Genomic DNA, 24,170 nt, shown 5'->3' on the forward strand with positions numbered 1-24,170 from the left:
GCACGCTGTGCTCCGGCGGGGGGTGCCCGCCTTCGAGGCACTCTGGGCCCTTGAGGGAGCGCTGTGCCATGTGGAGGACGGCCGTCTCAAATACGCGCTCTGATGTCATGACCGGTCTGGGCGACCGGGCGGGCGCGGTGGCGGACTGTGGCTTCCGGCTTGTGCCGTGCCCTGGGCCCTCACCAGGCTGCTTTTGTTTATTTTCTCGGCTTGAGAAGTTGAAGGTTTTTGCACGTGTACTAGGGGACAGGGAAGGGTGGAATTGTTCGTTTCTCGAGGGCTATGTATAGCATGTTAGACATGATGTGTATTACTGCGAAGGTGTTTGTCACGGGGTGATGTTCTGAATGTCCTGGAATGGTTTCTCTTTGGTGTGGTTTGATGGTTTTTTGCTTTCTGTACCTGATCTTTGTGAAATAAAGTTGTTAAAAGTCCTTCCTTCCTCATGTATCCCATGGATTGTTTGACATGTTGCCACCAAGGTATTCATGGACCTGAATCAAATCCAAGCATTCTGGACAGAATGACAAAGTTGTCACTAGATTTCTTTAAAATGACTTCCTTATTTCATTTGCTATGGTGACAACTTGAAAGAATTAACATTTTTCATGCCTTTAGTCTTGCAATTATTTCCTTAAAAGCCATGTTCCACTTTATTCCTGCCACAGTTCCTGCTAACTTTCTGTGGGAGTTGCTTAGTTAAAGGCCAGATCCTACAAAGGCTTTATGTATATGCTTCCCTACATGAACTAGTAGTCTCTCAGATATGAATGGGACTAAAAGAACCTACTTAGAACTTTGTAAGGCATTTTACACCACAAGATATTCTTATTTAAAAGGTAGCACTGTACAGTGCAATAAGACACATATTACATAGATTAAGAAATTAGCTAACTCATGGAAGATACCTCTTAATGGGGAATAATCACTGAATGTGGGTGTTACTAGAGGGGTTCTGCAAGGAGTCATGTTGGCCCTAAGACCATGTAATATAACCAAAGAATGACTGCTGATAAAATAGGCAGATGACCCAATGATAGCTGGAAGGATAAATAATGAAGACAAAATAGCCTTCCAGAGTGATCTGGATTGCATGATAAACACTACCCATTCAAGCAAAGCCTAGATGATGCAACCAAATGCAAGGTTATACACTTAGGAATCAGTCACTTAGAGCACAGTAGCTGAAAGGGAAACTATGTCTTAGCAGTGACTGTAAAAAAGATTGAAGCATCAAAGTAGAAAAATGAATGAGCATGAGCTCCCAGTACCTAAACAGGGAAGTTATGACTAGAATAGGAATGTAGACCACAACTTGCAAAGCCCATCTCATGCTGGAGATGTGGCTACAATAGTGACACCCTGCCCCATGTCCTGTGTGGCTGCAGGCCCCACACAAGAGCATGGAAACTGCATTACAATGCCATCCAGGGCCAGCTGGGGAAGGCTATCATGGTGTTGGTCAGGATGGTAGCTATGAACCATGCCATCCTGTGTTGCAGCAGCTAGCTGCTCCCAGAGATCACTGTAACAGATGAAGACCGTGAAAAGGTCCTGATGTTCAACATGATCATCCTGTTTGAGAACCAGTGGCGGGCTTTTACTGAAGCCTGTGAGTGAAAGCTGTCCAATTACAGACCACTGGCTGATATGCTGGTAGAGAAGGGATATAATGTGACAGTGTAGCCACTGATGGTTGGAGCACTTAGAGCACGGTACCCAAACTACAAGAGCATCCTGTGAGCCTTAAGAGTACCCCACAACTACATGAAACTGATGAGGTGCTTCATGGTATCTGATACCATCCAGTGGTTGAGAGACAGTCACATCATGGGCCATCACCAATATAAAGAGAATTGCCTAAAATCACCAGCTAGAAGCAAGACTGAGTGGATGGACTGAGCCTCTTACACATGCCATTAACTGACAAAGACTCTTAATGCCTTTGAATATTCCTTGCTTCAGAAATTATACATCACATGTTAAAACCATTGTGTAAGAATGTAAGAATGACTTGCTACCTTATAGGTCTGTAATGGTGTGGTTACTATCCACAGTGGTTTTCCCTCTTCCTATCGTAGCATGGCATTAGATCTTCTTAATCTCCTATACCCCAGGCTAATGTAGGCTTCTTGTCTAACTGCATGTCTCTAGACTGTATTAATATATACAACTATGTATCCATGTGGCTACCATGCATAGGGCCTTATATTGTCTTACAACTCTACAAAGCCATGTAAATAACCATGATTTTTAACATTTTCTTTATGCATTGGCAATACCAACAGTAGAATGTCACCCATAGCTTTGGTCCCAACATTAAAAAAAGAAGGCTGAAAAACTAGAACAGCAATATAAATGAGTTGCAAACAAGATTAGAGAAAATGCTTTACAGAGAAAGATTTAGGGAGCTCAATCTATTTCACTTGTCAAAAAGGAGAGAGAGGTGACTGAAATGCAATGCTTATGGGAGAGAATATTGGGTTCAGTAAATGGTTATTTAGGTTCCAGCTGTTCATTCTTGTTCTGCTTTTTTCTACTACGTTTAATCAGAGTGCACGTCTAATTCATTTTGAAAGTAAAACGCATTCATGTAATAGATTAACCAATTGCCAAGGAAATTGATGGGCTCTCCATCTCTTAAAGTCTTCAAGCCAGGACTCTGAAAAATATTCTTTCACTCAACACAAGTTATTGGTGTCAATACTAAGGAAACTAGGTGAAATTCAATGGCTGATGATGTCCAAAAGGTTATTTGGTCTTTAATTCTATTAATCTATGTTTGTAACCTCTGGGAATAGCCACTTATGTGCCTGGAAAGCAGAACCTATATTTATAGATATACAAAATATAAATCAGTTGCTATCTGTGGTCCTTTTTTGTTCGTTATCTGTACATGCAGAGGAATGATGTCCCTGGACACGCTTTCTTTTGAGGTAAAATTGTAGGATTGTATCAAGGGTCCATCTCTCTTAGGTCAATCCCTACATGTTTTATAATCTGCTGTAGCTCTGAATAATTGCTCACTGAGAGGATTGTTTAGATATGTTTAGTATTCTTTTTCTTTGCTTCAAAATTCTCTGGCCTATGAGTTAAGTGATGACAAGAACAAATGCTAACTAACACTGCCTCCAGCATTATATAAAGAAACATTTTTATTTCTTATAAATTAAATGACTTTCATTCCTTACTGCTAGTTGCAAGTAAGTAGTACAATGATTTAAAGCCTTTCTTTTCATGCTATAGTTTTCTGTCCACATGAGTAGTTAGCAATTACAAGGTGATTAATCCTGGTTAATTAATTGGGTTGCAAATAAGGGAAAAAATATTCTTGCAGGATCTATCCAACAAAGAAACTGTTCTTTTATTCCTTAGGGGATACCCTTTTCCCCCTCTTCATCCCCTCCAAAATGTTACAGCCCTGACTGAGGTGGAACAGTTTTTTAGTCTGCTGTCTTTCATCAAGGTGCTGTCTACATTGCAAATTATGTTGAAAACATGACAAGCTTCAGTCACTTCCTTTATTTTTTCTCTCCATTCTGATTGTTTCAGATGGGTATTTATCCTTATATGGATCTGTAAAATGATATTAGAAGCTTAATAAGAAGACAGCTTATTTCCTAATGGTTAGAAGCAGATACAAATGGGGAAAAACCCCCAGAGGGTTTAATATTAGACTCAAAGTCATTGGAAGCCCCTTGTAATAGGCATGTTCTTCCTAGGAATTACAATAGGCACGTTCTTCCTAGGAAACTGAGTTTAGGTTTTGTTTGGTTTAAGTTTTTAAAGGTGTTATATATTATAATATATATAATATTTATATATTTTGCATCCTGTCTTCCACCATAGCAATGCAGTCATTGTTGTAGTAAGGAGTTTAAAAAAAAAAAAATCCTTTACAGAAGATTCATTAGCCTTAGTCTGCTTCTAGTCTAATGGTTTGACTTTGAGTCCAAGACATTCTCTGCATCTTCATGTTTACTTTTTGTTTGGGTCTCTGATTTAATATGTGTTATATATCTGCTTTAAACTAAGTTATTCTCTTTCTTAGAGTTGAAACATGAGATCCATGTTTGGCGACTGACAGCACAGCATATTAACCCAGCCAGCAGAGAAGAAACAGCTGTGAAATGTCTCTTGATGCAGAAGGTTCTGACTCTGGAGATCTTGCTGAGGAAAAAACTCAAAACATTCCAGAGGTAAAATTTGCACAAGAACCCCCTCCAGTTTAATTCTGTTGCAGTCCAGATTTTTTTTTTTCCATTGGAAGCACACGTTTCAGAGAGAGGGAGAATAATTTATTGGGGTTGCAGTTTATTGAACAGCTCTTATTTCAGTGTCATGAGGTGGGGTGTGGTCTCTCAATGCTTTGATCTGAACTCTCCTACCTGTGCCTCAGAGTAGAGGTAAGAGCCTGGCCTATGGGATGTATTATGGCAATATTCCCTCCAATTTACTTTTTATCCAAGTAATCTAAAGGAGAATTAGGAGAATAAAGATTGGTGCATTTTCCAGTGGGACAAGAGCTGGATATTGAGCCTCCTTCTGATGCCACACTATGTACCTACAAGCAATTTGAGCAATACATTGAGGCAAGCTGATTTTTGGGTCCTTTTTAATCATTTTCTTTGCAATGGTGGCCTTCAGAACCTATAGGGTAACACATTGCTGCTGCTTGTTTCTCTAAAATATTAAAGAGCTTTTCAATAGGGAGATGACTTTGAGTAAGGACAGACATAATGTTGGAAGTGATTCAAAATACAGCAGAACTTTGAAGCACTTAAAAACTGGAGCCCTTCAGCCATGGAGAGGCAGAGACCACGTGTACTGCTGTGCCCCCTGGCTGGAGTGCTGTAAAATTGCAACGGCTGCGTTCCCCACCACCCCCTGGGGGCAGGGAGGACTGTCAGAGGGCTGAGCCCTTCCACCAGGCTCTTCTAAATAGAAGTGCTTCTAAATAGTAGTTTTATTCAGTCTTTTAGAAGAGTAGTAGTAATTTATTCATGGCTTTCACCAAAAAAATACAATAAAATCAGCAATAAATGTTTTATATAAATAAAATAACATCATTTATAAAAATTATCAATTTTACTAAAGGCACACAGTAAAATTTTCTGTTCTCCAGTTTACACAACATTAAAACAGAACATATTTTGAGTACTTTTGCCAGTTGTTTTAATCTCAAAGGGAGTATGTTTGTCTGCTATGCCTTTGAAACATTTCAAAGGTGTTTGAAATGCCTCAAATGTTACATCTTTTCACACCCTTTGTGAGATCCCCTATTAGTAACTAGATATTAATCTAATATTTTTCATACTAAAATCATAAATGATCATCTGTTAAATTAAACAGCACCACAGTTAAATGATTATGCTGAGAGAGAGATTTTATAAATTTAAGACTAACAATGTCAAGCCAAACCTTTAAAAACTCCTGTACGAATGGCTATCAGTCATGCCCATGAAATTGAGTATAAATAGAAGTAGAACTAATTTATTTATTTTCATTGTCCAAGCTAAGTGAAATGTAGACAATTAAATTAACACCATGAAAAGAGAAACTTGTATTTAAAATTGTATTTTAAAATTTCTTTCACTAAACTAATTAGGGTTTTTTTTAACATAACATGATTTTAATGCTGAGAGTGTCCACACTAAATAGTTTGATGAAGAGAAGACTAAGGGGGGATTTAATAGCAGCCTTATAGGTGACACATGGTGGGGCATGGGGAGCGCTATTGCCCCCCCAACAGCGAGCGCTCTGCGTGGTAGGGGGGCATGGAAAGCGCTAGTGCCCCCCCTGAAATTGGCTCTGCTAATGGCACTTCCATCACCTCTATGCCCCATGCAGCAGTGCTAGCACTTCCATTGCTACTGTGCTGCTGGCATGGTTGATGACTGGCTGCTGGCCCCCCCCCCCCGACTCAGGGAGCACCAGTTGCCCATGAGCAGCCTTTAACTATTTGGAAGGGTAGTTCCAAAGAGGAGAGTTAGACTTTTCTCAGTGATGGCAGATGACAGAACAAGGAGTCATGGTCTCAAGTTGCAGCAAGGGAAGTATATATAGGTATATAAGAAAAAACTTTCTCACTAGGAGGGTAATAAAGCAATGGAACAGGGTACCCAGAGAGGTTGTGGACTCTCTTGGAAGTTTTTAAGACCTGGTTAGACAAAGCCTTGGCTGGGATGAGCTAGTTGTGGATAGTCCTGCTTTGGGCAAGGCGTTGGAATAGATCTCCTCTGGTCCCTTTCAACCCTAATTTTCTATGATTCTATATTCCTTTTATGTGATCAAAATCAACTTTAAAAAAAAATTATTTTAAAAGGGCAATAAAATATAAAAACATGATGTATGAAAAAGTTTATATTTACACTTCAGACTTTCACTATCTTTCTGATGTTGGAAGTCAGGATTCCTTCATCATAATACTCACTAGTATTAATGACAAAGCTCCTTATCTGAAAATTCCAAGACTTAATGCAGAAGGCCAACTATACTGATAATCAGGGATCCTGGTCTTCTCTGATGAAAAAAAATAATTTTAGATCTAATTCCCCCTCCAAATTTTTCCATGATTAAAATGAAATGCCACTTACATATTTTTAGAGATGCATGTATCCATCTATCTATATATCTAGATCTAACTTTAGATCTAGATATATAGATAGATGGATACATGTATCTCTAAAAATTTGGGATTCTTGGGACTTGCAGTTATCAGAGAAAACCAGGTTCCCTGCTGATAATGCCGTTTTTTAAAAGTTCTGATTGTGATGTCAACCATGACCATTGTTTTAGATAAGAATTGCCTGTGTTAACATCTGCAAGTCATGGAGGAAATAAATACAGTTTTGGGCCTCAGCTGTGTGATGAGATTTGCTAGTTTGGACCCCTGCACTGTGGTAAAATTTCTTGGTAAGAAAGGTGAATATGTTATGGGACCCTGACGTGAAAATTTATCTCCAGCGAAGCTAATCAGAATGTTGAGAGTGGTTTCAATAGCAGTGTGGGTTTCACTCCTCTTGTACAATGCTCATAAAGGATGATCTAAATATCCCCATACGGTTATCTGAAGATGATTGTGACGGAGCTCTAATTTTAATCATACAGCCATAGAGAAGTATGACTCATCATCTAGTCCATCCCTCTGCCTGACTCAGGATCATCCCTATCCAAACCATCCTACATAATCTATAATCTAAACTCTACATAAGACTACCATCAACCCTGACACAACACAAACCTAACACCCTGCCACAGGTAAAGCAGGGGAACCACAGCAGTCAGTGTCCTGCTTCTATGAAATATTGTCAGTATATGCTCAAGTGATCCTGGGTAGAAAGCTATGCATCCCACAACAGAGGAAGGCAAGCCTCACCACCACAGTCTGTACCAATCTGACCATAAGTTATAATTCCTTCCTGATACCATGTAAGGTGATATCTGACCCTGAGCAGAGGGGCAAGACCCTCTAGCCAGAAACTTCCAGCTTGGGTCCCAGCAGGAGTATTGGCACACCCCCAGCCAGTCCCTAGCCTTGACTGTAGCCAACACTCAGTGTCTCTGAGGGAGTCTTAAAAACATCCTGACACACACAGCAGAAATCGGGGGTGGGGGCAACCATCGATGCCCAGAAGCATAGAAAACACCCATAGTAGACCATAGGTATATCTGTGCCTAAATTATCCCTGACCAAAGGCTCCAGCCTCTTCTTGAACACCTCAAGCAATGGAGAGTCCACAACTTCCCTTGGTAGTCTATTCCACTGCCTCACTATTCCAAAAGTGAAGAAGTTTTTCCACCTCTGGACCCTCACTAACCTCTTCATGTCGTTTGTAAAATGTGGAGCTCAGAATGTACACAATAATTTAAATGAGGCCTAACCAGTGCTGAGTAGAGAGGCACTTTCACTTCCTGTGTCTTGCACCTAATTACTAAAAAGTGTCTCTGGTTTTCTTTCAGACAAATTTCACAAGAAGATAAAAACTGGGAAACAAATATTCAGGAACTCCAAAAAAAGGTAATTGGCAGCTTCAACACTATTCTATACATAAGTAATACTTAAAAGGAAAACCCAGATCTAATCTAACTGCATGAATTTAACACTCTACATGGAAAGAGGAAATCCTGCTAGGCCATCCCATTAATGGGACAGAGTTAAGAGGGCATGACATGATATTTTTCTTAAATATTATAATATTATTTTAATTCATAATTACTGCACATTTTAGCAATGGATTTAAGCATTTATTAAAGCTTTGATTTAGATTCCAGCAGGGCAAGATGTTGCTTATACCAGTCCCTTTTAACTATATAGAACACCTACTATTGATATAGTTCTGTCTATAGCATACTGTTACTTATACCATGCTTGTTCTATTGTTGAGATGGTGCCTTTCAGCTGCTGTTATGAATCAGCATCCAGTTGTGCTATGTGCTGTACAAAAGCAGAACAAAAAGATGATCACTGTCTGATAGAGCTTATAGGGTGTCTACACATGCTTTTATGCTAAGGTAGCCATCATAGAGGACATTCCGGTTTTTTGACCCTCTCCTCTACTGATACGAAACCGGACACCTTTTTCTCTCTTCAAGAGAAAAATAGAGGACATAACGGCATATGGTTTCATATTAATAAAGGACAGTGGAGAACTGGACTGTCCTCTATGATGGCCACCCTATTTTATACACGTCTAAACCTAATGTGCATTTGCCTAATATGCATTAAGGCAATTTAGGTGTGTGTCTATACGTGCATCTGCTAAAGCACATTAACACAGCATGCGGACCAGCTTGGGAATTAAAGTTAGTTCCAAGTCAGTTGACATACACAGAGTTAATGCTCCTTAGTGCATCCACATGTGCATTAAGGTCCTTCAGCTATTCATGTCTAAATTTGATACCTGCTTTTGCAGGTATCAAATTTAGGGGAAAATAGCCTAAAATTGCCATTTTTAAGGTGCATTAAGGGCGCACACATGTAGACCTGTGCCCTTAATGCGCCTTAAATTGGCACATGCAGATGTGCCCCTAGTTTAACTGTTTAATAAACTTTCAGTGGTCTTTTATATAAGAAACCACATATAACATCAGATCAATTTTTAAAATAGCCTTAAATTAGGAAATGGAGAGGAAGATGATGGGAGAAAATGAGGATGGACAGATGAATGAGGATGGAGGGGTGAATACCAAAATGTGAGACTGAAAAGAGAATTGGAAGACAGTAAATAAGAAGGAGAAATCAGAGAAGAGGAATGTAGAAGTTAGGAAGAAAATGGGTATTAGAATGGTGAATGATAGAAACAGCATCTGGGGGTGAATCGGTAAACTCTGTGGGATTATTTTGTAGTTTTCAGGGCCACAATTCTACAGTATGGGGCAGGGTTGCTGAATAACCACAAACATTTTCAGTGGCTGTGATTTGTATATTCCTGCTATTCATACTTGCAGCAAGAGGCTTTAATTAACCATTGTCTCAGCTAAACTGGAACCACTGAAACAGTGCAATAATGAAATTGCTTTTATTTATTAAAATAGACTTTAGTTGTTATATATTACAAACCAATTGCAGGTAGAAATTGAAGATCCATTTGAAATCTTTTTTGTATAAAATAACATTTTTATAGAATCTTCTTTTTCCTATAGTTTCATAGTAGCTAGGATCAGGAGGGACCTGAACAGATCATCTAGCTTGACCCCCTGCCACAGGCAGGAACAAATGTTGGGTTCACAAGACCCCAGACAGGTAATCATCCAACCTCCTTTTGAATTTGCCCAAGGTAGGGGCGAGGACCACTTCCCTGGGAAGTTGGTTCCAGATTCTGGTCACCCTAACTGTAAAATATTGCCTTCTGATCTCTAACCTAAAGCTATTCTCCATCAGTTTATTACCATTGTTCCTTGTCACCCCAGGTGGTGCTGGGGAGAAAAGGGCTCTACCTATTTGCTGTTGATCTCCCCTGATGAGCTTGTAGGCAGCCACCAGGTCCCCCCCCTCAGCCTCCTCTTGCTGAGGCTGAACAGGTTCAGGTCCTTCAGTCTCTCCTTGTAGGGCCTGTCCTGCTACCCTCTCACCAAGTGGGTGGCCCTCCTCTGAATCCTCTCCAGGCTGGCCACATCCCTTTTGAAGTGTGGCCCCCTGCTCCCTGGATGTTGTTGCTTACCTGGGCTTCCCTTCCTCTTGTCACCCTGCATGCTGGTGAAGCATCCTCTCCACTCGAAGCGGCATGAAAATTGCAAGATTTTTTTTTTCTTTTACTATACATATAGTGCAGAAAGAGATATTTACAGTTTACCAAAGGATGCTGGATTAAAAATATGTACTCTGTACATAGTAAGTGATTACTTCTGTAACAGTTTGTGAATATTTTTTTACTTTCAGCACAGAATAACAGACAAAATTCTTCTCATCAAATGCCTGACTGTGCTGGGATTTGTTATCCTTATGTTCTTTGTCAATTCATTTGTTCCGGGCATTCATCTCAATCTTGGTAAGTCTAATTTGCTTGATTGGATGAGAAGACTTAACAAAAATGTTCCTTTTGAATTTGGGTCTGAGCACATAGGTCGTTTCTTCTATACTACATGTACCTCTGCCATGCAGTGCCTTAACACTTTTCAAGACAGCTTATCAGAAGCCATTTTTGAAACCTAGGCAGGTCTTACTCAAACCAGTACTAGTGACAGGTATGCAGGTAACTTCCATTTACTGGTTTTCCCACTGCTTTGTAGATGGTTCTATAGCAAAGAAAATAACAGCAGGGTGAGTTTCCTTGATGCCTGTCTGCACACTCTCTCTTACTGACTTCAAGCCAAGACTGGATTTTTTTAGATGATAATTTAGACAGACACAAGTCATTTGGATCAATCCATGGGCAAATTCATGATTTTTAATGGCCTTTGGTACATCAAAGTTCAACATTAAAGATCCCAAGATGCCTTGGCTGAGTGGTTGAGGTGTGTGAATTAAATCCTATTGTGCAAATGGGTTTAAGCCTCACCTCTGACTATTATTTTTTCTTTTGTAAGCAACAATTTTATGAGCTGATAATACTTTGTGTATTAATTTAAACACATTGGTGCGTGTAACAACATCCACAGCAATACTTGATTTTCTTACTTGAAGGGCCAAAAAGGTCTAAAGACAAAGTTCTTTTAAGGGGAATTTTTTAGAAACCCAGAGCAACTGGAAGCTTTGGGGGATTGAAGTCTCTTTATTACAAGGCCGAAAAACTCGAGTAAAACTTGAATAGATAATGCATGATATCATGGCTTTTAGATTAGGATTCTTGTACTCTACGTAAACCAGCACATACCATTTTAAAAGAAACAGAACCATTGTTTCAGATGTGGATGTCCAGTGGCAGGCACATCTGGTGGATATGCAGCAGTCTTACAAACACAATGACAGATTTAAATACATTTTAACAGTGATAGATATACTTTCTAAACCTAAGTCTAAAAGAGAAGACAGGTTGTGAGAGATCCTAGGCTTTTAAATAATTTTCTGATACCAACCACATACTGCAAAAATTATGGACCAATCATGGAAAAGACTTTTTAAATAGGCCCCTGAGCAATTTGTTGAAGACCTCTGGGATACAGCACTTTGTTACTAGTAAAGAATTCAAAGCAGGGATCATGGAATATTTTAACAGAACTTTGAAATCTAAGATAGAGGTATTTTACAGCTCATAATGCCCATCACTTCATTGATGTTCCACCTGTCTTTATAAAAACTTAAAATCAGAGTTATTACAGAACTAGATGGTGTAAGCCTATTGATGTTACTCTTACAAATTCTCTGTATGTGTGGAGAACTGTATATGGGGACAGCTTTAAAACTAAGGAGACAGCTCTTCCGTTTATAAAAAGGTGACCATGTGAGGGTTTGAAAAAGGTTACATTCATACACTGTGAAAATCTTTATAATGGATAATGCTTTGACCAGGAGCAGAGATTTACACTGAAGTTAAAAGATTACAGTGGGGATATGATTAATGGAACTTATTTTGCTCTGAAGAATTAGAAAAAGTTAACCCAAAGCAGGACAGCATTTACAAAATTGAAAAAAAAATTGTAGAGAAAGAAAAGTATTTCTGCTAAAATGGTTGGGTTGGCTTCCCAAATTCAACAGCTGGATGGAAGCCTCTGAAGGCTTTCTTTTTCTTAAATATATATTACAGCCTTAGTTTTGTTGAAGAAGACAGAAAAGGTTAAAATGTGTATGGAGAATTCTTATATTACTCTGCCTAGTAATGTCTGTGCAGGGATGCTCCCTCAGAACATCAACTCATACTTTATGATACAGCTAATTAAACCTCTAGATCTCTTGGGCTAGACACAAACAGTCAAAAAGCCTGAGGCTGAATCAATTCAGTCTTTGCAGGTTAGTCTAAGCTGCACATATTAAATTGAAACAGAAGTGAACAGACATTTACTTTTGATATAGGAAATGCAGCCACATGCCTGCAGTGACTCAGGCCAAAAGCCAGGGGGCACTACAGCATGCTCTCTGGCTGTATGTTCACTTCCTCTTCCTGCTGCTCCCGAGGTCTCTGGAATTTGCAGTCCAAAATTACAGCAGCAGGACTCTTCAGGTTTGCTCATCATTTCCTCTTCCTGCTTCCTGTTGCCTCTGGGATTTGTACTCTACATTTGCAGACAGCAGTAAGTTTGAGCAGGGGAAGGGCTGTTTAATCTCCCCATCCCTGGTCCCAAACCCCAGCCAGGGTTTGTCTGCAGGGGCAGCACTCCCCCCTCCCCCCCCATAGACTGGGCTGTATCCCCAGCCAGGCTTGTGCCCCTCACACCCCTTTCTCAAACAGCGCTCACAGCTCCAGCTAGGGAGCAGAGGAGCACAGCCATCCCTGCTGTTTTGAGAGTTGGGCATCTGCACACAATGCTTGAGGATCATTGTTATCAATGATAGTAACATTGGCTTCAGCAAGGATGCTGGCATTTGTGCATTATTAGTAATACGTCTCCAGGCTCTTGAGGTGACAATGGTAGGCCACCCATGTGTCACATCCATAGAGGAGAGTGAGAATGGTGACTACCTTTTAGTTCTGGATCCTGTTGGTTTTTTGGAGATTGTGATCAATAAAAGCATGCTGAAGCAATTTTCTGAAAGAGGCTCTTGAACACCAGACACTGTGCTAGATCTCATCATTGTTCATGCTCTGAGAGAGGTACCTACCAAGGCAAGGGAAGTATTTGATTACCTCCAGGGTCTTTCCTTCAATGGTAATTTGAGGAAGGGTCTCACATTCATGGCCTGGAGCAAGGCTGATAGAGCACTTGAGCTTTCTCAGTGTTGACAGGCCCAAAGATTGGTAGGCTTCTGCCAAGAGCTTCAGCATGGTTTTTCTCAGCTTGTGCAAGGATGGCATAGTTGTCGGTGTCTTTGAACAAAATGCTCCAGATTGAAGAGCACTCCATCCATTTGTTGTTCAGTGCCAATTCTGGAAGGGAGGCAGTCCTTAACAAGAACCAGGATGATGGTCAAAAAATGCAGAACAGAATTGGATGATGACTCATCCTTGCTTGACCCCATGACAAATGGATCTGTCTCTGATCCACTACAAAGAACAGTTGTAGTCATCTGGTGACAGAGAAGCACCAGGAACTTGATTTATATTTTAGGGGCATCCAAATCTGCCTAGTACTTTCCACGAGGCTTCATGACTGATGCAATCAAGGGCCTTAATGAGGTCAATAAAGACCAGATACAGATCCTGATGTTGTTCCCGATGCTTTTCTTGAATGTTGTGGGCAACAAAGATCATGTCAGTTGCTCCATGGGATAGTCTGAAACCTCACTGAAATTCCAACACAACTCCCTGAGCAAGAGGTGGAAAATGGTTCAGGAGGACACAGGCAAGGATTATCCCTGATGTGGAAAGGAGGAAGATACCTTGGTAGTTCCCGCACGTGGTCTTATTTCCTTTATTGAAGTCAGTGAGAATGTTCACATTCCTTAGGTCCCCAGGGATCTCTTTGTTGTTCCAAATTCAAAGAATAAATTTGTGGAATCTCAGTACCAGTTCTTTCCCACCAGCCTTAAAGTTCAACTTAAAGCTGTTGGTGGTTATTATGCTTTTTTTTTTTTTCTACTATGGGGGAATTAGTAGATCCTGACTGGGTTATTTAGGTATGCCATCCGATATAGTAGCTTTGTTGTTTTTGGTTTTCTTGATGGCACTCTGGACTTCTTTTAAGATGGGAGGTGTTGGCGAGGGCTGTCTTTCAGGATATTGGGGGATGGACTTGATAACAGTATCTGCCACAGTTGACTCAAGATGCAGGAGCACCTCAAAGTGTGTGCGCGCGCGTGCACACACATACACATAGTTTTAAATTAACATTATTTACATGCGCGCACACAAGTACACATGTGAGATCTGGTCACACATATACACACACATGCAGTTAGAGACGGATAGATACCCTGCCCCGTGCCTGCCCCTCATCACACACAGAGGCACAGACACATATGCAGTCACATATTTTTAGTTTAAACATTGTTGATTAAAGCCAGTATTTTTACAATCACTCAAATCATTATAATTAGTTACCAACAGTTGGCTTGGTATATTTATCAATCTGAGCTGGGGACAGACCCTTTTCTCCTGTTGATCCCATCTTTTTTCTCTTTTGAGATTGTTGATATTCTGGCCTGGGCTACTGGTGCTTGATTATTAATTTAATGTCACAGCTGTCATATTAAAAAGCCCACAGAAATCAGATCTGCTTATTCCCTCATTCATAGTATCAAATTATGTAGTATTAATGATATGTTAGTATTAATTATATGCTTATCAACAGTTTACCTTTGCCTCCATACTACTCTGATTTTAGCACTGTCTACTTTTAATTTGGGGCTCTAACACTGCCTACTTTTAATTATGACATCATAGTTGTGAAGTGACATGTCTGAAACCTGTACACCCTATACTACTGCCTAGTTTCCTGAAACCAGGCAGGGAAAGGTAGCTGTTAGACTTGACAGACTTCTTGTGATTTTTTCACCACCTTTGTTGTGTTGGGTGGTGCCATGATAGACTCACAGATGGAACTATTGTGCCTCAGAAGGACTTGTCCTACAGCTTCTTGCACCGTTGGGCATTATGAATCGGACCTAAATCCCTAATAGGGAAGTTCAAAGTCTGACCCAGTAGTTGAAAACTTCTATCACATGAGCAGGATACAGCCTGTGAAGATGGTGCTTTGATGGCATTCAGCCATGAGGGGCTTCTGAGGTGGTCAGTTTCCTGTACTTCTGTGGGGAAAAGCAGTGATGGCAGCTGGGTCATAGGACCAACTTTCCCACCTGCCTTTGACCCTAACTGAGTTATTCCAGCCTGCAGCCTAGAAAAGGTTGCTGACCAATTTTGGTTATACAAGTAACATTTCTTTTTGTTCTGGTGGCCAAATCATAAAACCCCCCCCAAAACTGGATTGACTTGAAATTACATTTTCTTTGTTTTTGCTTTGTTTTCCTGCTAAAAAAAGAAGGGAGGTAGGGGGAAATTTCCCTTTTCTGTTGAATAAAATGCTCCATTTATCTTCAAAGGAAAAAAAGGTTTCTGGGCAGTTATAAGGAAAGTAAAAGAAACAAAGGGCTGGGGTGATGGCAGAGGTTCCTTCCACCCTTTGGTGGTTAGGATTTGTCCCAAGATGTGGAGAGAGAACTTGTGAAGCTCTGACTCCATGGGCACATCCACACATGCAAGCATATGTGGTTGCAGCAGCTCAAATAGAAGCGGTGCAAATTTGAGCTGGGGCTTTTTGCCTCAGCGCATGTGCTTGGACATGCACTTTGTTGTGGAGCAAATTGTGCCACTTGGGGAAAATAACCCTGCCTGGCTCCTCCCGGATCTGCAGCCAGGGGGAGCTAGAGCCCGGGGCCAGCACCTGTGCTGTCCCCAGCAGTACAAAAAGCTGCCCTGTCCTGGCCCCATCAGTACAAAAAGCTGCCCTGGCAAGCAGCTCAGGGTTACTTGCCCTCAGGAGCTTCTGGGGGAGGAGCCTCTGGGAGGAAGTTGGCCATGCCTCTTCCTGTCCTAGGCTGCTGCAGCTGTTGTTTTTGGTTGCTGCAAGCTTGGTCTCAGGAGCTTCTGGGGAGAAGATGGCCAGGCCCTTTCCTGCCTCTGGTAGCTGCTGGCTTGGTCTCAGAGTTTTTGGGAATAAGTTGGCTGCACCTCTCCCTGCCTTGGGTTGCTGTTGCTGCTCCCCCCCCCCCCCCCCTGCATGTTGGGGGTCCTCAGGAGAGAGGGAGATTCCTTGCTGCACCACCTGACACCACAGCTGCATTGGATCACTTCCCAATTGACTGACTGCTCCTGCCATCCCCCACAGTTATCTCACTACATCTGATCCTACTTTGTCTTCCTGCCTACTGCTCTGCTGCTGAGCACCTGGCTGGAGGCCTGAGGGGCTTCTTGATAGATCTTCAACAAAGCCCCTCTACCACTCCAGACATCTCTTACATCTGCCTTAGCAAGTTGTTCTTGCCCTTGTGTGGTAAGTCCTGTGGTCCACTCCCCCTGCCCTGGTGTTTGTTGTGTGGCTGAGTAAGCCAGCTCAAGTTTTCCCAGCCCTTGTGTTCCCCCTCCATCACATTGTCAAATCATAGCCCTCCTGGTTTTTTTCCTGAGGGGCTGTAGCTCAGTGAACTTCAGCCCCCTTCCTCCCTACCCACCTCCCCCCACACAACCGCAGTATGCCCCTACTAGATTCACCATCCGCACTGGATGTTTTGTTTTTGTTTTTTATTGTCCTCCCTGCCCTCATGTGAAACAATGGCATAGCAGGAACCTTCGGGGGCAGGGGCAGATGCCCCCACAGACTGCAGCCACCACTATGGGTACAGATCCTAGCCAAGCCCCCAAGGGGATACATGCCCCTGCAGCCATCACCCCAGAGGCAGAGTCTGACCAACCTCCTCTGGGGGTGGAGAAGCCTACGACCCATGCTGCAGGGGCAGGTGAGACTCTAGTAGGCAGCCAACAGGACCAGGGAGTCTCCTATGGCCAGGCCTCCCCTGGAGCGGTTCCCAAGCCCCCTCTCCCATCATCAGGGACCAAGGGCAAAGGCTGTGGTTAGGGCTTGTCTCCAGTCCCTTCTACAGCTGGAGATGGCAAGGGCAAGGGCCCTACCCCCAAGCCTAGACTATCAGTGCCTGAGGGGACCAGGTGCACTACACCGGCCAGCATACCCACTCAGCCTGTCCCTGGGCCTAGCCTCAGCCTCATCAATGTGCCCACCTGGGGGGAACCACAGCTATGCACAGGCAGCTATGGGGAGACCTGAAGCCAGGGGGCCTGGACCCTCCACCGCCAGCCCTTCCAGGTCGGTTGCCGGGGTCCCCTTTCTGGCACTCACTTGCAGACACAGGCTGAAGTGCCAACTGCCCAAGCCGGATAACCTGCCCTTTGAGACCTGGGTGCAGGCCCTGGCTCGGGTAGTGGGGGCCCCCGAGATTGTGGTGGCCTCCTGCTTTCATGGCAAGGGGGTCTTTTTCCTTGCCTTGGAAGCCGGTGCACAAAAGGCGGTAGAGAAGGGGCTCATGGTGGAGGGCGAATACACCCCCCCCTTGAGCCTTTAGGAGAGCTGGAGACCAGGGTGGTCCTCAGCTCTATCCCTCCCTATATCCCCAATTGGGCTGTGCTTCCCCCAGCTCCAAACCCTGGGGAGAGTTATCTCCCCAGTGGTGGCCCACTGACTGGGGTGCTGAGACCCTGGCCTTTGCCACGTGTGTTCTTTCCATTGCCGGGTTATGAACCAGCTGGTGGTGGGAGTGCAGCTGAAGGCTGAGGGGTGCCTGGCAATTCCTTATCAGGGGGCCCTGGTGAGGATTTTCTATACACTGGGGGACTTGCGGTGCTTCCAGTGCTGTGTCCCGAGGCACATGCATCATGAGTGCCTCATGGGCCAGGTGGGGAGGGTATCTGCGGGTCACACTGGAAAGAGGGGTGCCCCTACCACTGGCACCCCTCCCCCTCAGGCCTCCCTGGCACCCCAGCCCCAAACACAAGCCACCCCATGAGCTTCAAGGGACCCTGCCCCCCAACCAAGCTTGGTGGAGTTCCAGGGAGGGCAGCAGCAACCAGGGGGAGAGAGGGAGCAGGACCAACATGCCCCTGTCATGGCTGCCCCAACCCTCACTGTCTCCTACTGGAGCCTGTCCCCCTGAGGACCACACCCCATGGCTGAGTGGGTGAAGGTCCCCTCTGGGTATAAAGGCAAGAGGAAGGCCTGGGTGCAGCTGAAGCCCTCTGACATGGAGGACTCTTCTCCCCTTCCCAAGACCACCACACGGGGGGGAAGGAGTGGCCCAGCCTCCGGGGGCCTTCCCAGCTGTGCCTGATGCCCCACTTCCCGGAAAGATGAAACGAATGATCCCTGTGGAGGAGGTTTTGGGGCTGCTAGATAGTCCCAAACAGGAGCCCATGGAGGAAGCCCCTCATTCTGCTGACCAGGGCCTACCCCCTGAAACCACGGGCGCTGAGGCCTACCCAAAGGGAGGCCTGGCAGCGAGACCTCCTCCTCCTGATCTGGGGGATACAGAGGCCCTGGGGCTCACCCCGGTGAGTCTTGAGTGGGAAGGTCCCCTTTCCCAGGGCCCTGAGGCAGACACCAAAGCCACCCTGATGTCTGACAGGTCTTTTCCCTCCCCCTCCCAGAAAAACCTCACCTCCAGCCTACCCCATAGTCCTGCACCAGAGGGGGTCACAGTGGGGTCTCCTCATCAACAGGCTGATCTTGTTGGGGACCCTACATGGGGCCCCAGCTCTACCCCACCATCTTGTAAAGGAGCCCCACCCCCACCCTTGCCATCACCCCTTTCCCATGGGGCTTCAGAGCTCTCCCAATCCCAACCAGAGTCCAGGGTCTTAGCAGACCAGGGGGTTCAGATGGTGCCTGAGGAGCCCACTGAGCCCCAGGACCAGGGGGAGGACACCTGAGAACCAGCAGGCTCCATGGAGACTGCAGACCTCTCGATTCCCACCAATCCCCAGGGATGAGCTACTTGCATTTCTTGACCGTGACTACACCCGCCGGTCCATCAGCAAGGTACCACTTGGACCACTGGGGAGATTTAGACAGCGTCATCGTTACTGCAAGGACACTGGTGGGAGAAGGCAAGGGGCCTAAAAGCTGCAATGCTTATGTATAGGCAGGCCCTCAGTTTCATAGATGCCCTCTATATGTATGGGAGGGTGCTACCCGAGCTGGTAGGCCCCACACTGGGCATTGTGATGCACACGGCCCCTGCTGAATCATCTACTCCATCCCCCCAGCCATGAGGTTGTTTAAGATAATGACCCTCAATGTCCACAGCTCCAGGAAGGGTTTCTGGAGGTGCCAGGTGCTCTCCTTCCTTCAGGAGGGAGGGTACCCCATAGTATTCTTGCAGGAGACCCTGACAACTTGAGCTGATGAACCTAATTGGAGGCTGGAGTGTGGAGGTAGTGTCTTTTTTAGTCACTTCTCGGCCACCTCTTGTGGGGCAGCCACCCTGTTCTCCCCAGGCCTGCAGCCGGAGGTTCTCCAGGATGTTGAGGTGGTGCCAGGCCACCTGCTGCGCCTCCGGGTCCAGGTGCAGGGGCTGGTCCTGAACCTTCTGAACGTGTATACCCCTGCAGGGGACCCGGAGTTGGCGGATTTCTTCCACCAGGTGGCCACATGCATCGGCACTCTCAACCCTTGCGAGTGTCTGGTCCTTGGCGGGGGCTTAAACATCACCCTAGATGCATGAGGCCAGTCGGGCAGGGAGTGGAACCAGGCTGCTGTGGGTGTCCTCAGGGAGATCCTGATGGATTACTCCCTGGTGGACATCTGGAGGTGCCAACAATAGAGGTGCCCTGGTTGTGACAGAGGTTGATCCTGGCTGTTGTCACCCATATTGGAGACCTCCTGGACTATAATATGTAGGAGTGGATGACCCTGCTGCACTGGCCTGGTGCATGGGTCTATCCATGACATGTGTAACTTGCCATCTGGTCCAGGAGGTGAAGTCTGCCCTACCTCCTAACGCCCTTGCCTTTGTTGACCAGGTCCTGTGTGGCAGCAGTCCCTGCCCTCCCCCCATGTCCTCCAGCCCACTGGAGTTTGTTTTGGGACTGGTTCCACACCCTGCAGGGCCCCACCAGCCACCCCAACTGGTCTCCATATGTTCCCCATAGCCACAATCCAGTTTTCCAATCGTCACATAAACAGCAGCAACATAAATACAAGCAAGCTGCTTCACAAACTAAAAGTCTCCCCACTTTGGCTCAAGATTCCCCGCAGGCCATGTTTCCTGTGGAGCCCTCCTACCCCAGCTTTCTTGGGTGCCTGCCCTTCTCTCAGGAGCTCCTCTCCCTGCAACATGCAGGACCAGACTGCCTGTTTGGTCTCAAGCCCCCAGTTTGTGTCCTGCAGCCCCACCCCTTCCTGTCACATGGCTCCCCAGCCATACACAGGATTTTTCACTTGGGCTTAGTAGCCGGCTTGCCTTCCTCTGCTACAGTACTCAGCTGCTTGGCCCATGTTATACAACCTCATAGCAAAGGAGCTTATTGTTGAATTTCAAATTGCAGTACCTCGATATTAGCTACCAGTTATGTATTATTGTTACAGAAATAGTTTTGCCATGAATCTCCAAGGATTTTCAGTTCTCCAGTTTGTGGAGATAATTTTTTAGAGATATGCCATATCTTACCATAATGCTTCAGTTAAAGTTGTGCAATATGTTCTTCATAAAAACTAAACTAGATCAGAGATCAGTGGTTAATTATCTTGCAGAATAATGTATTATACAAAGGCAAAGTATTAGAAATCTAATAACTTTTAATTGCATTTGGTAGCCTGAATCTGAAATATTATAGAATTCTTTGTCAGCCCCTGCCTTTGATACAATTTTTCCATTATGAACTTGGAATCACTTGGAAGATAATTTGAGAGGGCTGATGTTTTAATTTAAATAAGAAAATCAGTATATTTATCATCCTTTAAAAATGCTGAGTGCCTTCCTTTTTAGTATTCTTGGATCAGTTCATTGATTTTAGTTCTAATTATGTGGAAATACCTTTGTTAATGCAGTGTTAAATATGAGACTTTATATGAACAGAAATAGAAAAATGACAGTTCAGGATCCCATAATAATCTTTATTTGGCCTCTGTTTCATCGGATGTCCTAAATAGCCCCTATTATAATTATGTTTTGTTTGTTAAGCTCTCAGGGGAAGTCATTGTTCTTCACAATGGTGAAGAATACTCTACTACGTGCTGCCATAGTATAAATAATGATAACAGATGCATATTAATCTTCTCCTTTATCGGTAACCTTAGTAACATTTTGTACTAATTCATATGTGTTGTATGATTGATAATGAGACAATATACTGTATATATATTTTTTGGATCTTGCAAGGTCAAAAGTCCAGTATATGACATCACATTAAGAAAGATTTTTGCCCAGAGATTCTTTTTCCCTCGTATGCTTGCTTCCACCCTCACCTAACCAAAAAGGAATGAGGTTGGGGGGGAACACTTTGATCTTTTTCCTCCCTTACTTTAATGGCTCCTTTGAGTTTATACATTGTACAAAGGCACCAAAAAGATTTGGGATTTGTGCATGCTTTGAAAAAATGGCAAACTTCTGGAGGTTTGTTCCTTAAAAAACTTCATATGCAATCAATTCCATATAGAAGATTATAGGACAAGAAAAAAGATGGATGTGTTGAATTCTTTTGAATTTTTTCTGGTAGGTATGATTATTGTTTGTCTCAGTCCCCAGGAAATGACCAGGAGTCCACCTCAGAAATCCAAGAATATTGAGGGATCCACCCATGCAAATATGTTTGGGCAAAGGGCCTCCACCTCTATATTTCTGCCTGACCCTTTTCTGGTTCCTATGACTCTATGTCTACATGCATTTAAGCATGATTAAATTTACTGTGCATTAAGCTAATGTGCAGTAAGTGATTTTTGGCAGTTGTCTACACATGCAGGGACATGGCACTAAGTCCTTCAGCCCAGCCATGTGCCCCTGTGGCCACTGGGGGGGGGGGGGGGAGCTTTAGCCTCTGACCACATGGCTGTCCGCACTTGGCAGCCATCTTGGAAACTCTGATCACTGGCCAGTCCCTTCCCTGCCCAGGAGTGTAGGGGCAGCATGCATTAACTCCCTCCTTGCCCATCCTGCCTCCCCATAGTCCCTGCCCCACTACTCCAGCCTGGCCCCTGCCAGCAATGACCAGTGCTCTGTGCTTCTGCTGGCCATGGTGCTGGCCCTGCTGGCTGCAGCAGGCCACCCTCCCACCCAGGCCCCAGAAGAGCTGTGCACTTGCCAATGGGGGCCAGGGCACTAGGTGCAGGAGGCCCTTGCTGACCCCCTCCTCCTGCACTCCCTGCTCCAGGCCAGCTGCCCACTGTCCACATAACCCCTGCCCACCCCCAGCACCATTCTTAGGACACACACGGTTGAAACCAAAAAACTTTATTTCCCTAACAACACACGCCCTCAATGAACAGAGCCCCCTCTTCTCTCTTCCCTCAACCAACAAAGCCCTTCCACCACCCTCCCCACCCACCAACAATAAAAAACCCACTTACAAATGGAAAATGATTTACAAACAGAAAGTTATTTACAATATTTCTGGTCTTCAAACCCAGAGTGGGAAGCCATTGGTGGGGATGGGGGGAGCCTAAGAGGCAGAGCACCAGGGAAGGTGCCCAGCACCACAGTTTTGGGATGTTCCCCTGAGGGTCCAGGGGCTGTGATGAACCCAGTGGATGGTGGCCTCATGCATTGCTTGATTTTTCATGTGGTGTGGGGGAGAGCAGTGTGGCCAGGGCTAGGCATATAGTAGCAGGTCTAGGGCAGGGGCTGGGCCAGGGGGGTATGGCAGGCAGGAAGCACCCAGGGACCTCCTCCCAGGCCCAGGGAGGGCTTGCTGCAGGGCAGTGGATGGGATCCAGGGGCCCTGTGGGGCCATGGGTGGAGGCTGGGCAGTTGGGGACATGGACACAGCTAACAGGCCCAGGAAGATGTCCAGGGCCTGGCAGTTGGTGTCTTCCTGTTGCCAGAGCAGCTCTAGGCATTCTCATTCCAGGGCCTTCATTTGGGCCCAGTGGTCCCACTGCACCCAGTCCTGCACCTCTGCCTGGGTGAAATCCTCAGCCTGCCAGCCCACTCCTGTGCCTCTTGCTCCTCTGGCACCTCCACCAGCCACTGGAGCAGAAGGGTCTGGTCCATGGTGCACTGCTGAAACAGCTGGCGCATCTGGATGGTTCCAGCGGTGGGTGGCGGCAACCCAGAGCCCACATCCCTGCTGGGGCTGGTGGGCTCTTACCCATGTCCAGATGTTGGCCCTGCAGAGGCAAGAGACAGAAGCCTTTTGTGAGTGTTTGCAACATTTTAGAGATAAGATGCTCTTCACTGCCTGGCTTCAGATTGGGGGTTGGTCGTGCATGGGTGCCCACAGACCATGGTAAGTAGGCTGGGCAGGCCTGGGACCAGGTAGCTTCTGGGTGAGCCCCCCATCCTTGCTTGCTTTGCTAGGGCTGGTGGCTGCTGGTTGCAGGCAGCCTGCCTCCCCCTCTCCTTTCCCAGGTTGGGACAGGCCAGGCTGTTGGAAGAACCTGCTGCCATGGCTCCTGACCCTGGTTCCCCCACTGCAGGCCAACCACTGATGTGCTGGTCAGTCCATGGTGCCTGGGCTTGGGTTGCACGGGGCTCCTAGATAACTGGGGTGAGGGGATGATCATGCTTTTGCCTTCCCCACAGGGGGCCTCTCTGGGGAGGCACCCCAGCACTGGCCCCTCCCCACACCACCGCTGCACCCTGAGTGTGCCCTTTCTAAATTTGCCCCTGGGCAGTGCATGATTAGCTGTGTGCGCAGACTGAAGTGTGCCTGAGCCACTATGCCCTGCTGCTACTTATCCTCCTGGTGCCCCAGGCACACCTGCACTCCTGGGTCAGGACCCTGAGCTATGATGGTATGGGAGGCAAGCCTGGGCTGCTCTGCAACCTCTGCTGCCACCTGGAGGGTTACCTGTGGTAGTGCTATGCATCCCTCTCCCTTGCTGCCAAGGAGGGCATTGCTGCCAGCATCAATGCCTTTCTTGGCATGTGAGAGTCCTGTCCCCACCCAGCTGTAGGGACACAGGCTGCTCAATAG

The 24,170-nt window shown here is 45.2% G+C and overlaps 1 protein-coding gene across 1 annotated transcript in view; it reads left to right on the forward strand.

The window, feature by feature from the left end:
- OCA2 (OCA2 melanosomal transmembrane protein) overlaps positions 1-24,170 on the forward strand; it is a 421,183-nt gene that overhangs the window by 211,614 nt on the left and 185,399 nt on the right. Inside the window, exons 16-18 of the mRNA XM_014527422.1 lie at positions 4,052-4,199; positions 7,963-8,020; positions 10,382-10,490. Of these exons, the coding sequence (XP_014382908.1) occupies positions 4,052-4,199; positions 7,963-8,020; positions 10,382-10,490 (315 nt within the window). The remainder of the gene's footprint in view (positions 1-4,051; positions 4,200-7,962; positions 8,021-10,381; positions 10,491-24,170) is intronic.

This window comes from Alligator sinensis, unplaced genomic scaffold (genome assembly GCF_000455745.1).
Source record: "Alligator sinensis unplaced genomic scaffold, ASM45574v1 scaffold144_2, whole genome shotgun sequence".
Taxonomy (NCBI): domain Eukaryota; kingdom Metazoa; phylum Chordata; order Crocodylia; family Alligatoridae; genus Alligator; species Alligator sinensis.